The 15,574-nt window shown below is 45.8% G+C and overlaps 1 protein-coding gene across 1 annotated transcript in view; it reads left to right on the top strand.

The window, feature by feature from the left end:
• Window positions 1-3,963, top strand: part of gpr4 (G protein-coupled receptor 4) — a 33,768-nt gene extending 29,805 nt beyond the window's left edge. Inside the window, exons 3-4 of the mRNA XM_079732219.1 lie at window positions 385-649; window positions 1,138-3,963. Coding sequence (XP_079588345.1) covers window positions 385-649; window positions 1,138-1,880 — 1,008 coding nt within the window. The 3' untranslated portion in view covers window positions 1,881-3,963. The remainder of the gene's footprint in view (window positions 1-384; window positions 650-1,137) is intronic.
• Window positions 3,964-15,574: the final 11,611 nt, after the last annotated feature.

A 15,574-nucleotide genomic window follows, 5' to 3' on the forward strand; every position in this document is an offset into this window, starting at 1 on the left:
TCACACGCACACATATCCTTGTTACTTCCCGGTTTCCCTTTGCCTCTTGTCTCTTTTTGTAGAGAGCTACTAGAACTACTAGGTGTTTTGTATTCTACAGCACTGTGTTTAACAAATCAACAATTGCCATGTGCGTGAGTATTTCGTTGCTCAACCTTTTGCTTAAGGAATCAACCGATCGAACGGATCAAATTTTAATCGGTCTACATTTATCTAATCATAGTCTAATCTTTATCTAATCCTAATATTATCCATTCATCTAATTTAATCTGTCCTTTCAAACCTCTTCCAATTCGATCAAATTCCTAATTGAATCCTAATCCAATGATAACTCCGTGAGCACGACCAAATCCGGCCGCCACCTGACACTAGCCCCGTCCTCAGGTGCGGCAGCGTAACGAGCTGGGCATCTACCTGATCAACCTGTCGGTGGCCGACCTGCTGTACATCGCCACGCTGCCGCTGTGGATCGACTACTTCCTGCAGCACGACCACTGGATCCATGGCGAGGAGAGCTGCAAGCTGTTCGGCTTCATCTTCTACACCAACATCTACGTCAGCATCGCCTTCCTGTGCTGCATCTCGCTGGACCGCTACCTGGCCGTGGCCTACCCCATGCGCTTCGCCAAGGTCCGCCGGATCAAAACAGGTACGCCGGAGGGGTTCGGGTCGGGTTCGCCAGGTCTAGAGAACCTCAGAGAGCGAGGCTTTGAGTCCGACGTCTCATTTGGATTTTCTGATGATAAATCAAGAGGTGCCACTGTGCTTCCAGAGGTGTACATTTTCCATATTGTTGTATGTTGTTGTATGTGTGTATGATAAACATTGCTGTAAATATACTGTATGTGGTACATATTAGTTATGAACGTGAAGTATTTTTGTAGTTCGGTATTTTCGTAGTTCAGTATTTACGTAGTTCATTATATTTCCGTAGTTTAGTATTTTCGTAGTTCAGTATTTAGTAGATCAGACTTTTAATAATATAGTATTTTCGTAGTTCAGTATTTTTGTAGTTCAGTATATAATTTTTCTGCTCCTCCACCTCTTACCTTCCCTCTCATCTCCTCCCTCCCTCTCCTCTCTCCCTCTCCTCCTCCTCCTCCTCCTCCACCTCTCCCCCCCCTCCCCCATATTCAGCCATCCTGGTGAGCGCGCTGGTCTGGATCTGCGAGATCGTGGCCAACTCGGCGCCGCTCTTCCACAACGAGCTGTTCCAGGACCGCTTCAACCACACCTTCTGCTTTGAAAAGTACCCCATGCAGGAGTGGGTGGCGGGCATGAACCTCTACCGCACCTTCCTGGGCTTCCTGGCGCCCTGGACGGCCATGCTGGTGGCGTACCGCGGCATCCTGGTGGCGGTGCGCTGCAACGTGTCCACCGAGCGCGAGGAGAAGGCCAAGATCCAGCGGCTGGCGCTCAGCCTCATCCTCATCGTGCTCTTCTGCTTCGGGCCGTACCACGTGCTGCTGCTGTGGCGCAGCGTGCTCTTCCTCAACAAGCCCTGTGACTGCGGCAACGAGGAGAGCATGTTCGCCGCCTACCACGTGTCGCTGGCGCTCACCAGCCTCAACTGTGTGGCCGACCCCATCCTGTACTGCTTCGTCAACGAGGGGGCGCGGCACGACGTGGGCCGGGCGCTGACCTCGCTGGTGGACGCCGCGTGCCGCCGCCGCCGCGGCCGTAAGGGCTCCGGCTCGCCGTCGCACGCCGACGCCGACTTCCTCAACGCCGCCAACTCCGTCTCGGTGGAGACGCCGCTGTCGGCCAAGAAGCAGCCGTGCGTGTACGCCGACGGCACCAAGGCGGGCGGCTACAAGACGGAGCTGGTGGCGCTGAAGGAGGAGTGTCTACAGATGACCATCCTCAGCGGGAGGAAGTAACCGCCGTGGGCCTTGTTCAGCTGGCCGCTATCTTGGCGATTATCACCAAGATGGCCGCTAGGTGAATGAGGCCCTTTGACCACACACTAAAAACAAACTTGGGGGTGGGGGAGGGGGACTGCTGCGACGCAACAGCCCAGAGGTGGTGGGGGTGGCGGTGGTTACAGGGCTGATAGGATTCTTCAGTCTGCCGGGGCGGCGACCGCGGGCTGAGAACACGAGTCCTCCTTCCTTCCGTGGTGCCGCCCCGCTCATGAGGCAAAGGGAGTAGAACGATAACAGTTTGTGCCACAAATTGCGCAATGACAAACAGTCTGAACCTTTTTTTGCGTAACCCGTCGGTGCCATGACGATTTAATTGTCAAGGACTGTTGATGAAGTGCGACAGCGCGCCGCCATTTGAAGATGTTTTGAGTGTTGCTCACCGTGTATGAAGGAATAGGAAATGATGGAACTTTAAAGAAACGTCGCCCGGGCACGGTAACAGTAAGGGGACTGGGAGGTGTACCGTCCATTCACAGAGAGGAGGAAGTGACTCTGAGCTAAATGAACACTGTATTGGTCGCTGTACAGGAAGTATGGTCCCAAATCATTCACAATGCTAATTTAAAATGTCTCGACTGTTTCCATTTCAACGGTTTGTCAGGAAGCCAAAAAGTCCTTCGGAAGTACCTCAGCTGATATAACATGTATTTATGTTATGTTTGTGAGTCACAGACCCTCATTGTTACCACGGCAGAAAAACAACAACAACCCAAAGGTCAAAGGTCAGGGCTGAGTCAGACGTGTGTGTGTGTGTGTGTGTGTGGGGGGGGGGCGTAGAGGACACACAACCAGGACATAATGTTTCTACTTTAGGGTTCATTGTAAAAGTCAAAACACTTTAAAAAACTGCCACGGATGAAGTATCTCGTGCAAGATCTGTGTGAAGCACAGAAATAATCTTGTGTTATAAAGTCCAAATTGATGACTTCTCATCTGGGATGTGCCTCTCTGGCCAAGTGTAAACAGCTATGGCCAGGATGGCTGTGTCCACTTTAATGTTTAATGTCCAGTTTAATGCTGTGAATGTGTTTGGCAGATCAGTTAATTTATTACTGAAAATAACCTCTTCCCTGTATGTTTGTTGCTAGGCAAAGATATTTTAAAATACATTTGGTAATGAACTTTGGTGACAAGAAAGCTTTCCAATAAATAAAAGGGTGTAATTACCAGTTTAAGCCTGTAAATAACTGATGGTATTTGAGAGGGAGAAGAAATGTCAATGACTCGGGCTATTATGCCACTTTTCCTTTGTAAACAGACACTTTCTACTATCATAAAGATGTGTCCCATAGCATAAAACACAAACTGTACAAGCCAACGTCTTGCCATTCATCTGACCTGGGCCAACAAACAATATAAGGAATCATCTTACTTTGAATAAAATGATTAAGAGAGACTAATACAGTGTTTCCTGTGCACTAACACACTTTGGCAACAGTAGGTTGCAGCACCATTGTGGCCTTTTTAAGACCAATTACAATTCCATATAAAAATCTGTGTAAAATTACTCCCTAATTATGTATCAGACTCTGTTTGCTCTGTCTATCACCAACAAGGAAACGGAAGAGGCCTCATTCTTTACACATTGTCGCCTAACCTGAAATGTGTTTGTATGTGTGTGTGTAAACACGGAAGCAGCACACTCGACTTCACAATGGTCAACAGAACAGACTCCCCTGAATTTGGACACACTATTGGCCAGGTCATGGCGACTTAATTCATCAAATATTACCAGTTGGACACCAGGGAAAATTGTAAACCAAAACCATACCAAAAGCACTGTCCCAATATACGATTTCACAAACAACTGACACCAACAGATGGCGCTGTTGCCATATTTCAATTTTTGGGGGGGGTAAGATTGTTCTTCAAAAACCCTTTACTTCTAAATCTCTTAGTATCTCATGTTCTCAAGAATGGCCACTGGGGGCAGGTAGTCTGGTTGTTGTGGTTCTGCTCATCCTTGTAGTTGGCGGAACCTGAAGGATTAAAAGACAATGTTTCTTAGTTAAAACAGACAACGGTGAAATTAATAAAAAATGTGCATTAACCTGTGTGTCTGACTGGGGTTTATGTTATGTATTTGGCTGGAAGAGGTCCTGAAAGGGAAAAGGAATTTATGTGTGGTCTGAAGTAAACACACACACACACACACACACACACACACACACACACACACACACACACACACACACACACACTCTCACTCCCATCAACATTATTAGCTTCCACATCAGACCTTGTATTTATGACCTGACTGAATGGGTTCCCGTATAAAGGACGTATATGTGTGTATGTGTGAAAGGTGGAGATAGAGCGAGAGAGAGAGAAAAAGAGAGTGGGCGAGAGAAGAAAGACATTTTCCTCCACTCTGTAAATGTGATTTTGAAATAAGCCCTAAATATGCTGAAACGATAACCCTCAAGTGTCCGTCATCAATGTCAGCGAAGAAGCGGCTCTCTGACTTTCAGTTATTTTATGTGTGCGCTTGCGTGCACGTATAATGGTGTATGTGTCTTTTTGCTTGGCGCTGTGCCAATGTGCGTGCATGTATTACCATGTGTGCGTGTGCAGTTGCTGCATTGCGTGCATGGGTTGCGCTTGATCGCTCTCGTGTCTTGGGGGGGGGGGGGGGGGGGGGGGGGCAAGGGAACATTAATTGTCTCTCGCCCACTCCCTGCCTCAGTGGTCACCTTTACTGTCGCTCTATATATAGAAAGCCCACCAGATGGTGACATCATCGCAGTGAGTGCGCTAATAAACTCATTCATTACCAGGTTATCCTAAGGAACCACCTGAGGGACATAAAGGAACCTGTCTCTTGTCGTTTCAAAAGGTGATTGCCCCCACGTTAAAATTTGAACATTGGCAAGATATATATAACATGTTTACGAATAAATGCCATTCCACAAAATCTAACCAAGACAGGATCATTGCATCAATGTCTATGTATGATATCAACAAAAGTCTTGATTACATTGTCATTATAATTAACTTTGGCCACAGAGCTGGTTGACAATAAGATGATCTCTTCACATCATACAAATCAATACAATACCACTTAACACTATAATCATTTATATAAAATGACGGCCCAGCCAAACTTAATTTATTTGCCATCTCCTCGTCATTTCATAATTTAGCTGTCATGTGTGAAACAAAATATCAGCAACACAAGCAGAAGCTGTCAGAAAACATAAACACAAGAAAGTGGCGGTTGTTTAATCTAACCACATTTGAATAAACACAAACTGGGATGAATAGAACACTTCCCCATTCTCTCTCCTTTCTCCTCCTCTGTCCCATCTTCCTCCCCTCTCCACTCCCCTACAATCCTCTATCCAATCCTCTGTATCTCCCCTCTCTTACTCTTTATTCTCTTGCTCTCTCATTCCTTCCCTTCTTTCCCCCATTTACCTTCTCCCTCTCCCACCCCTTCCTCTCTCTCTATCTCTATCTCCCCTCATCGCTCCTCTCCCCTCCCTTCCCTCATCTCTCCTCTCCCGTCTCCTCTATCCCACAATCTCTCCTCCTCCCCTCGTTCTTCCCCTCCACTCTCCTTCCCCCCTCCCCTCTCCTCTTCCCTCCTTTCCTCTCATCTCTCCTCCTCCCTCCTCTCCCCTCTCTTCTCCCCTTCTCCTTCCCCCCTCCCCTCTCCTCTTCCCTCCTTTCCTCTCATCTCTCCTCCTCCCTCCTCTCCCCTCTCTTCTCCCCTTCTCCTTCCCCCCTCCCCTCTCCTCTTCCCTCCTTTCCTCTCATCTCTCCTCCTCCCTCCTCTCCCCTCTCTTCTCCCCTTCTCCTTCCCCCTCCCCTCTCCTCTTCCCTCCTTTCCTCTCATCTCTCCTCCTCCCTCCTCTCCCCTCTCTTCTCCCCTTCTCCTTCCCCCCTCCCCTCTCCTCTTCCCTCCTTTCCTCTCATCTCTCCTCCTCCCTCCTCTCCCCTCTCTTCTCCCCTTCTCCTTCCCCCCTCCCCTCTCCTCTTCCCTCCTTTCCTCTCATCTCTCCACCTCCCTCCTCTCCCCTCTCTTCTCCCCTTCTCTCTCCCACCCTCCCCTCTCCTCTCCTCCCAGTTGCTCAGTGAAGTGTGAACGACGCCATGATGAAGGTCACTGACCACACACGCAATGGCTGCTACCCCATTGTTATTACCATTGTTATAGACATTCATTTAAAATTTGGCTGATATTTTATCAAAAGTGAGGCGGGGAACAATTAAAGCCTATATTTCTAGAATTGATTCTTTCCAAAAAAGTGACTTTGTGCTATAAACCTAGATGAGTTCAAAATTACAGATTTTCTTGTTACTTTCCAGCGTTCTTGTTTTTGCCCTGTTACAATTAAAATACAGTTGAATAACTAAGTGTTACTCTATTAAAACAGAGACCCCTTGAAACAGGCCTCTGCTTCACACTGGCCGGACATTGTGTGGAACCCTGTTTCTGTGGTTGAGATGTTTCATCTCTTTGGATTAGTTTACTCCGGTTTTTCATTTCATCATCCAACTATCCAAGGATGATCAAAGCCTACACTCACCATTCACACTCACTGTGAACATTTATTTTGCTTTCATTGAAATACATTAATCCGTTATATAGTCTTTCCAAAAAAAAGCTTTGCGTGTAAAATACCGCCAGAACATGAGAGGGAACTGTCACCACGTCACTGAACAGTGGTGGTGACCAGGGAACATTTAGAATTAAATGCTGACATACATTAAACAATTTTAGTAACCCTTAACTTTGATGCTGATGTGCATATATGACATATACTGGAATTAAAGTAACCCTTAACTTTGATGCTGATATACGTATATGACATACACTGGAATGTAAGTAACCCTTAACTTTGATGCTGATATACATATATGACATATACTGGAATTAAAGTAACCCAACTTTGATGCTGATATGAAATACACTGGAATGTGAGTAACCCCAAGCCTTGATGTTAGGGGAATGCCTGAAGAAGGTCCAGAATGAAATTCCATTTTCTTTTTTCATTGACAGAAACTTTCATACATATTGAACTTGAACTCGACTTGTTCAGTATCGGTTACGATCAACCCTTTCAGTATTGGCTGTGATCAAGGGTTTTTACCCAACGAAGGACTCAATCATGAACACATTTAAATGAAGACGTCAAACAGGCCTTGGAAAAATACTCCATCACATCCATTTAAATAAACCACAAGACTCACGGCTCACGTCTTGAAACATAGCAGAGCTGACATGGGGATTGAAATGTATGGGTATTGAAATGGCATTTCACCGAAAGAGGTTAAGAGTCTGTCGAGGGTACAGAGAACTCAATAATTCCTGTGTTCAGCGAGGGAGGGGGGGCAGGGAAACTGGAAGGTGCGAGCATTGCGTGAACAAGGAACCCTGCTGGCTAACGCAGCTCCCGTGGTACTATTTGCATTCCAGTTGCTCAAGTCTAGTTGCTCCAAGTCACTCTGCTACCCAGAATGCAACATCATGGCCTACAAGCTCCAGCACCTGGATCGGCATCACCCTCGCCAGTATCCAATCAGCTCAGCAGTGGATGAGCTTACCATGAATTGTATGAACCCACTTGGTTTGAAAATAGCACAGTTCTCCTCCGCCCTTTTCCTCCCTCCACCTCCTTCTCTCCTCTCCGCTCTTTTCTCTCTATTCATCTTGTTCCTCTGGCCGATCTCACTTTCTCTCTCCCCCCTCCTTCCAACCCTCCGTTTTCCCCTCATCTCTCCCCCCGTTATCCCCCTGTCCCTCTCCCCTCCTCACCCCTTTCCTCTGCTTCTGTCCTTTCTCTCCCCTCCTCACCCCTTTCCTCTGCTTCTGTCCTTTCTCTCCCCTCCTTACCCCTTTCCTCTGCTTCTGTCCTTTCTCTCCCCTCCTCACCCCCCTCCTCCAATCCTCCCTCTCTTTCCACTCCTCTTCCGCCCCCCCCCCCCCCCCCCCCTGCTCTCCAACCCCTTTCCTCTCCTCGCTCTCCCCAGTTCTGTTTCTCCCCTCCTCACCCCTTTCCTCTTCTCTCTTCTCCGCTAAGTGTGTCAAGAATAATCAACTTCAAATAAATAGCTGTGATATGTAGAGTCTATAATAAGCACGGGGTAATAAACACAGCTACACAGCACACGGTTTACCACAGTGGGAGTCTGCCTGGTGCTCTCTTGTAGTCATACGATGCAGTGCTGTTCTGGAATGCAATGAAGCAGCCCTGTCCGTGCGGAGGTTAGATTGGCCCAGTGATCTGCAGGGCCCCAGGACCAGGCATCCATCCTATTAGTTCCTGTCTCGCTCGACTGGTACAACATGGCATTTACACTGCCGGGGTGAGGGGTGTGATTCCCTGCGTAGCTCAACTGATAGAGCATGGCATTTACACTGCTGGGGTGAGGGGTTTCTTTCTATCAGGGCCACCCTTGGTGAGATGGATGCATGCACGCAGTGTTGTGAGACGCATCGGACCAAAGTGTCCACCAAGGGACATATATTTTCATTTATTGCTATTTTTTGCTACAACTGTGTGTGTGCATGTGAGTGTGTGTGTGTGTGTTTGTGTGCGTGTGTCTGTGTGTGTGTGTGTGTGTCTGTGTGTGTGTGTTTGTGTGTGTGTGTGTGTGTGTGTGTGTGTGTGTGTGTGTGTGTGTGTCTGTGTGGGTAATTGAAGGGATACTCCTTTTGCTTACTCAGTGTTGTGAGATGCATCAGACTAAAGCCCCCACCAAGGGACACATATTTTAATTTATTGCTGTTTTTGCGACAACTGTGTCTGTGTATGTGAGGGTGTGTGTTTGTGTGTGTGTGTGTGTGTGTGTGTGCGAGGGTGTGTGTTTGTGTGTAATTGAAGGGATACTGCTTTGCTGTCATTTAATACATTCATAAATCAACTTCTCAATAAAAATGTAAAGCCATGGATTGTGAGAGAAGATGGGGATTAACTTTGAAGGAATCTTAGAGTTTTGAATTTAAAATGCTGAATTGCGTTTCATGATTTGTTCAAAATCCTTGATGAAAATGACCAAAAGTGAAGATGACTGATGTGTGTGTGTGTTTTGCGCGTGTGTGCATTTATGTGTGTGTGTGTGTGTTTGGGTGTGGCCATGTGTACGTTGTTTTTAGGTCGCTGTGTATGTATATGTGTGTGTGTGTGTGTGTGTGTGTGTGCGTGTGTGCGCGCTCGTTTGCACCTGTGCGTATGTCAAATCATGTGTGCCTCTCCACGTGCGAATGCATCTCCCTTGCCTGCGACTCCAACAGTGTCGGAGTGTCTCTTTCACAGATCACCAGCACGCCACAGGGTGCTGTGTCTCACAGAGGTCACGTGGTTTCTCATCACATCGTGGATCTCTCCCAAGTTCTAAACCCCGCGGCTTTTCCTTGACACTTCTCCCCCCTGAAAATATTGCATGTTTCGTAACACAGGGTAAATGTGCTCTAACGTGAGCAACGAGTCAAACGACTCGTTGCTCACGGCCAAAACACGCGACCACAAAATGGATGAGGAAGGATTGTTTTTGTCACCTAATAAATTTTCGATATTGTGTATGTTAGTGCACATATTGATAGTTGTATATAAAGCTGCTCCCTTGCATATGAGTGTGAGTATGTGCATATATATGGGCGGATTTTGGCTGCATTCTTGTCCACATTTCAATATTACTCACAGAATGTTTGATCTCTGTTTGAAGTACTTCTTAATAATGGCATAATCTCCTAAACTCTGGTCTCCGCAGCACAGTTCAAAATAGATGTTAGAGCTCCTTAGTGCAACCTTAAAAGATAATATCAGCAGGAGGTCTGCTGTTTCCAATCATAAACTGGGTCCATGCTTTGGAAATGTACCTGGACGGACGACAGACACTAGAGCTTTCAAGATGTGCCCGGATATATCTGGCTTAAAAAGCAGGGAATGTCCTCATCTGGAAATAAAAAAGTATAAAAAGGCCATGATTCTGGCTTTGATAACCATGGGATACAACTCGTATACACAAGACCCACAATACGTCTGTGAGGAACTTTCACATGTAACTTCAATAGGATCTGCATTTATTAAAAAGTAATTTACGCGAGTACATATACATCACACTCATTGCAAATCAATACAAATCTAAAAACAACATACAAGATATCTCTCCGAAAAAAACACGCAGTTCAAACAGTTTTTTTGTGCTTCTGATGTCTTCCCACCATCATGTTGAGACACGGGCAGTCCATCTCCCTCATGAACCACGCACATCCTAAAGTTCTTAGAATTTAAAATGTCTCCCAACACATCCTCTAACCCCCACAGCTGAGGCTTCCCAACAATCCACTTAGTTGGTGGTCCGCTCCCTGTCCATCAATCTAACTCTTATTGGTTGGCTCCCAGACAAAACCAGGAAGTGCCTCCCACTTCCTGTCAAATGGTACGTCTTCTTCGCTGAGGGTCACCGTGGTTACGGCATGGGAGACCAGCTGTGAGCGTGTTTGGACAGGAGGCGGGGTGTACAGGATGAAGATGATGATGTGTGTTTTGCACATACTGTATCTGTGTCATGGGACCTCATGCTGAACCCGGGAAACGAAGAGTGAAAGTAAGAGTTTATTAGATCAGATTATAAGAAAATTATTGCAAAAAACAAACAAGAATAGACTCCCCAGCTATAGAGCTCTTATGGCTTGTTCAGCCTACACGATTTCAGCCCGATTTTGCCCCGATTCTTTCGTCGCAGACAAATTTGCGAATCGTACACGAATTTGAAAGGTCGGCGACGAGACGAGGTCTTGTAATGTGACATGCTTGCGATCTGCGATGTTTCGTCTGCGACGTTCGAAAACCCCACGACGAAAAGTTTGGCATGTCAGAATTTTTTGGGGAATCGCATGAAGTATCCATTGTTGACATGAAGGAACCCCGCCCCCAGTTGCGTGAGGGAACCCCGCGAACAGCTGGAGCTCACGCGCAGTGTTTAACTTATTATGTTCATAAAACATTACCTCCAGTTCGGTATGTAGCACCGACATCCCGAGCCCTCCTCTTCGTGCAACCCAAGAACGAGTCCACAATCTTTTCTTCTTTTTCTTCCTTTCCATTTCTGTGCAGAGGACCGCCAGCATAATGCCTAGTGCTAGGTACTCGGGATCCATTGTTGACGCTCTGTTGCTAGGCTACGTTGTTGCTGCGTCTACTTTGTATCGTTCATGTCACGCGCAACGCGACTACTGTGAGGAATTGCTGCATTGAGCAGATATAAAAACTACTGGAACCTTTATAACAAAAATGTAAAAAGCATTTATGTTAGTTCTAAACCTTAGATTTTCTAAATATCTTGCAAACGTGAATGATACAAAGTAGAGAGCATCGCACCCTCGAATCTTGTAGGGTGGCCAGTCTTACGACGAGACAAGGCCCGATTTCCTGGCTCTGTGATCGTATAGTGTGACATGTTAAATCGTGGAGGAATGTCTGAGAATCGTGTAGTCTGAACCAGCCATAAGAGAGAGAGAGCGATAGACTCCCAAGCTACAGAGCTCTAAGAGAGAGAGAGTGATAGACTACCCAGCTATAGAGCTCTAAGAGAGAGAGGGATAGACTCCCCAGCTATAGAGCTCTAAGAGAGAGAGCGATAGACTCCCCAGCTACACAGCTCTAAGGGAGAGAGGGATAGACTCCCCAGCTATAGAGCTCTAAGAGAGAGAGCGATAGACTCCCCAGCTACACAGCTCTAAGGGAGAGAGGGATAGACTCCCCAGCTATAGAGCTCTAAGGGAGAGAGGAACAGACTCCCCTGCTACAGATCTCTAAGAGAGAGAGCGATAGACTCCCCAGCTATAGATCTCTAAGGGAGAGAGGGATAGACTCCCCAGCTATAGAGCTCTAAGGGAGAGAGCGATAGACTCCCCAGCTATAGAGCTCTAAGGGAGAGAGGGATAGACTCCCCAGCTACAGAGCTCTAAGAGAGAGAGCGATAGACTCCCCAGCTACAGAGCTCTAAGAGAGAGAGCGATAGACTCCCCAGCTATAGAGCTCTAAGGGAGAGAGCGATAGACTTCCCAGCTATAGAGCTCTAAGGGAGAGAGCGATAGACTCCCCAGCTATAGAGCTCTAAGGGAGAGAGGGATAGACTCCCCAGCTACAGAGCTCTAAGGGAGAGAGGGATAGACTCCCCAGCTACAGAGCTCTAGGGGAGAGAGGGATAGACTCCCCTGATACAGCACTGTTCTGGCTACCAGCTCTTAGGAGACTTCAGATGATTGATAGGTACTGTGGCGCTCCAGTTATAGAGCTGGACAGCTCAGCTTCTCGTTTGGGAAATTACTCTTATTGATTTGCACTTTGCACGGTTACAATAGAAAGTAACAAACTGAGCAATTTGGCATGATGGAGTCAATTACCACAAATGAGGATTGGAATTATAGAGGCATCCTGGGAACAGGCCTGAATGGAAATGCATAATTTCAGAGGGTAATAGAAATTGCATTGTTGAATTATGCATATATTACATACCACGTAGTGACATCACAAAGTGGACAAAGAATAATTAAAACCGTCAAGCATAGTTTTAAGGAAAGACTCACAAATAATGTTTTGGGGATTAGGAATTATAGCAACATAAAAGGTTACAAGCACCTCTTCTATGTGTCCGAGGGATGACTTGGCTGACAGGCCTGATAATAATCCCAATTTGAACACACAACATTGGTTGTAGGTTAAAACGGCTTGTGTTCCACAGCCATGGTGGTGGGTATGGCTGTGCCATAGCACAGCCTTGTTATATGGTAAACAAAGGGGGGGGGTTAACCACGAAAAGAGCCAGAAGGGGGAGGGTAGAAGGTCAGTGTTGAGGACAGGAAGGTAGGGGGGTGAAAAATGGGGCGTTCAAGTCATTCCCCCTTGCGGTGAACGTATGTTCTGAAATTGGGCCGTTATCAAAGCCATTAACATCAATTATTTTAAAGAATTCCTTCGCTCAGGGTTCTAGCTGCACGCCTCTCAGCCTCTAAGTCTGTGAGCATGCGTCCTTGCGTGTAAAAACACAATCGAAACACGTGGATTTGTTTGCTTTCCCCGCACTACTAAAAACAGTTCTGTTTTGTTGAGCGACTGTCACACTTTCTGAGTGTGCACTTTGAACACATCTTCAGACACATTATCGAGTTTACAGGCACCACAAGACCACTTACAGTCTCTGTGGTTGCAAAGCATGTGCTGAGAATTCACACAGGCAGACACTCCAGCTCAGGGTGATGAAGAATGTTGGATGTAAACTCATTTGAGCCCTGGACAAACAAACAGCTTATACGATATACACACAGGTCTGCAATAGGGTTAGCCGGCTAGCCAGTCAGAGATCCTGTCTCCCTCATAGTTTACAAACACCATGTTCCCTGCACTCCTATTCTGGGCTGCCAGCGATGTATCTGCGCTCTTATTTACCCTCTCATCACCAAACTAATAAACCAGCTTATTTTAGACAGGCGACATAAATAACGTCGCAAAATCTTCTTATAATATTATTTTTATGAAATATCTTTGGAGGGAAAAGCTATTTTTGGGCATTTTCATAGGCCTATTGCCATCAGCAGTGATACATTGTGTTAGATTTTGAACTCACAATTATGTGTTTTTAATGTATATATGCAACTTTTACTATGAATGCAAAATGTAAATGGATATTAATAAATGTATGAATGTATTAATTAACAAACATATAAAACAGTTATTAGATTATAGAATTGGGTTTACTACATAGTGTGCAGAGCTTTATTTTGCTGACTGTGGCGTCAGACTGGGCGTGGTCTCAGAAGGTAATGGTTGCAGGTGGGGGCCTCAAGTAGCTGCCGTCAATCAACCAATCACAGGGAGAACCATAGGGAGCTGGAAAGGAGACATGGAGAGAGAGGGTTGTTGGGGGGTCCTGTGTGCACTGTGTGAAGTACTGTGCGATGTGACTGAGGATTGAACTTTGGACTGCTTGCTGAAGGATTAAAGAGTTGGGCAATAGATATCAGCAAGCAACGATTCCCCATTTACTTACCTTGATTTATACACATTTTGAACATTGAGCTATTGAGTGAACACAGCCTACTCTATTCTAAGTTATCATTATTTGCACCTGAGTTTATTGATTTCAATCCTCCAGTCAAACAGAGGGTCACTTCTGGTGTAAGAGCCACCCCAAAGAGTGATTTGCTTCATCTTGGTCCTCAATGCATGGAATAAATGTTCTAATGTTTGCATGGACCAGATGTGCACAAACCAACAAACTGTTGGCCGTAAAATAATGTATTCCACGTGATTTGTTTAGAGCCGCTGTAAAATGGCAGACTCCCTAGACCGTATGAAGAGGGTCAACTTAAATATACAACAAGAAAATGATAATCACATTGTAATAAATAAAAATAAACCATATACCAGGTAAAAAGGGTCACTAGTTGAGAATTGAGATGAAGTAAGATGACATTTAAAATGATTAGCAAATGTTATCCTTACATTGTGAATTAATTTATGTTCTAGTTGTACGTGAATAAACGCTTTATTTCAAAGTTGTTCTACAAACAATAGGAAGGTTACAAAGCATAGCCACTTTTTGCAACACCACCATCTAGTGTTTCCTGAACACATTGCAGTCCTCTCCTTGGCGTGCATGTGTGTTGCAGTAAATGCCACATCCACAGCAACCTCAACGTTAATCGTTCAGTATGAGTATTAGCTTATTTCAGAAAAGAGCAGTAGGCCTTCTATCGATACAGGCTGCTGATACATGGCATACACTTGCCATGTCATCTCATCTATGCATAGCTTATATGATATATGTGTCTATTTATTGCTACATCAACAAACTAACTGAAATAGCTGGACAGGCTCCTCATTTGAGAGGTTTCATAGAGATCCTAAGGCTCTCCCCAATAGCTATCCCCCATGGGACCTTTATATCGGAAAAATATATTTATGGTAACGTTGAGTGTGTGGGTGATGCCTGGTTTAAGCAGCCTCACCTGGCCCGAGTCAGACTGATTAGACCCTGGGGCTGGGTGAGGCTGCACCCTTCTTCTACATTGAGCAATCAATGTGCACAGGTTAAACCAACCATCGCCACACACACTCAGGGAGCTCTCCTGCATGGCAACATCGGCACCAGGTCACGTATCATTGTCGATCAACTTTTACAATAAACCCGTTTTGGAACATCACCATTCTGTGTCCCTGTCCTGAGGAGCCCAGTGAAAGTCAACTAGGTGTAGTGTAGCACGGACATTGTTACAGGTAGACAGCGGCGAAATAAAAATCACTATTTCTATCCCGTTTGAATTGTGTCATATGATGTTTAGCTTTATCAATAGGTCTGTCTTGTGGAAGACCCCGGTCATGCACAATGAATGCATGGGCAGAGTGCCCAAAGGTAGCCAGGTAGGTAGACAGAAGGGCCATCGACTCATTTAATACTGGATGAAATGATTGTACTGCCTTATTACAGGCTGATGATTACTGATTTTCTGGCCACTGAACATTGGGAAGCTTGCTCATGTCTGCTACTCACTCATTGCACACAGATCTGGAAGTCATTCAGGTTTTCAAAGTTTGTCAAGCATTAATGGGTGGGTAATGCACTTGCATAGATTGACTAACCATTTCTCAGTCTTTCCGACGCGTTCATTTTTTAACTACTGGGTAAAGTTAGTGGGA

The sequence above is a fragment of the Pollachius pollachius genome (genome assembly GCF_949987615.1).
Source record: "Pollachius pollachius genome assembly, chromosome: 3".
Lineage (NCBI taxonomy): Eukaryota > Metazoa > Chordata > Actinopteri > Gadiformes > Gadidae > Pollachius > Pollachius pollachius.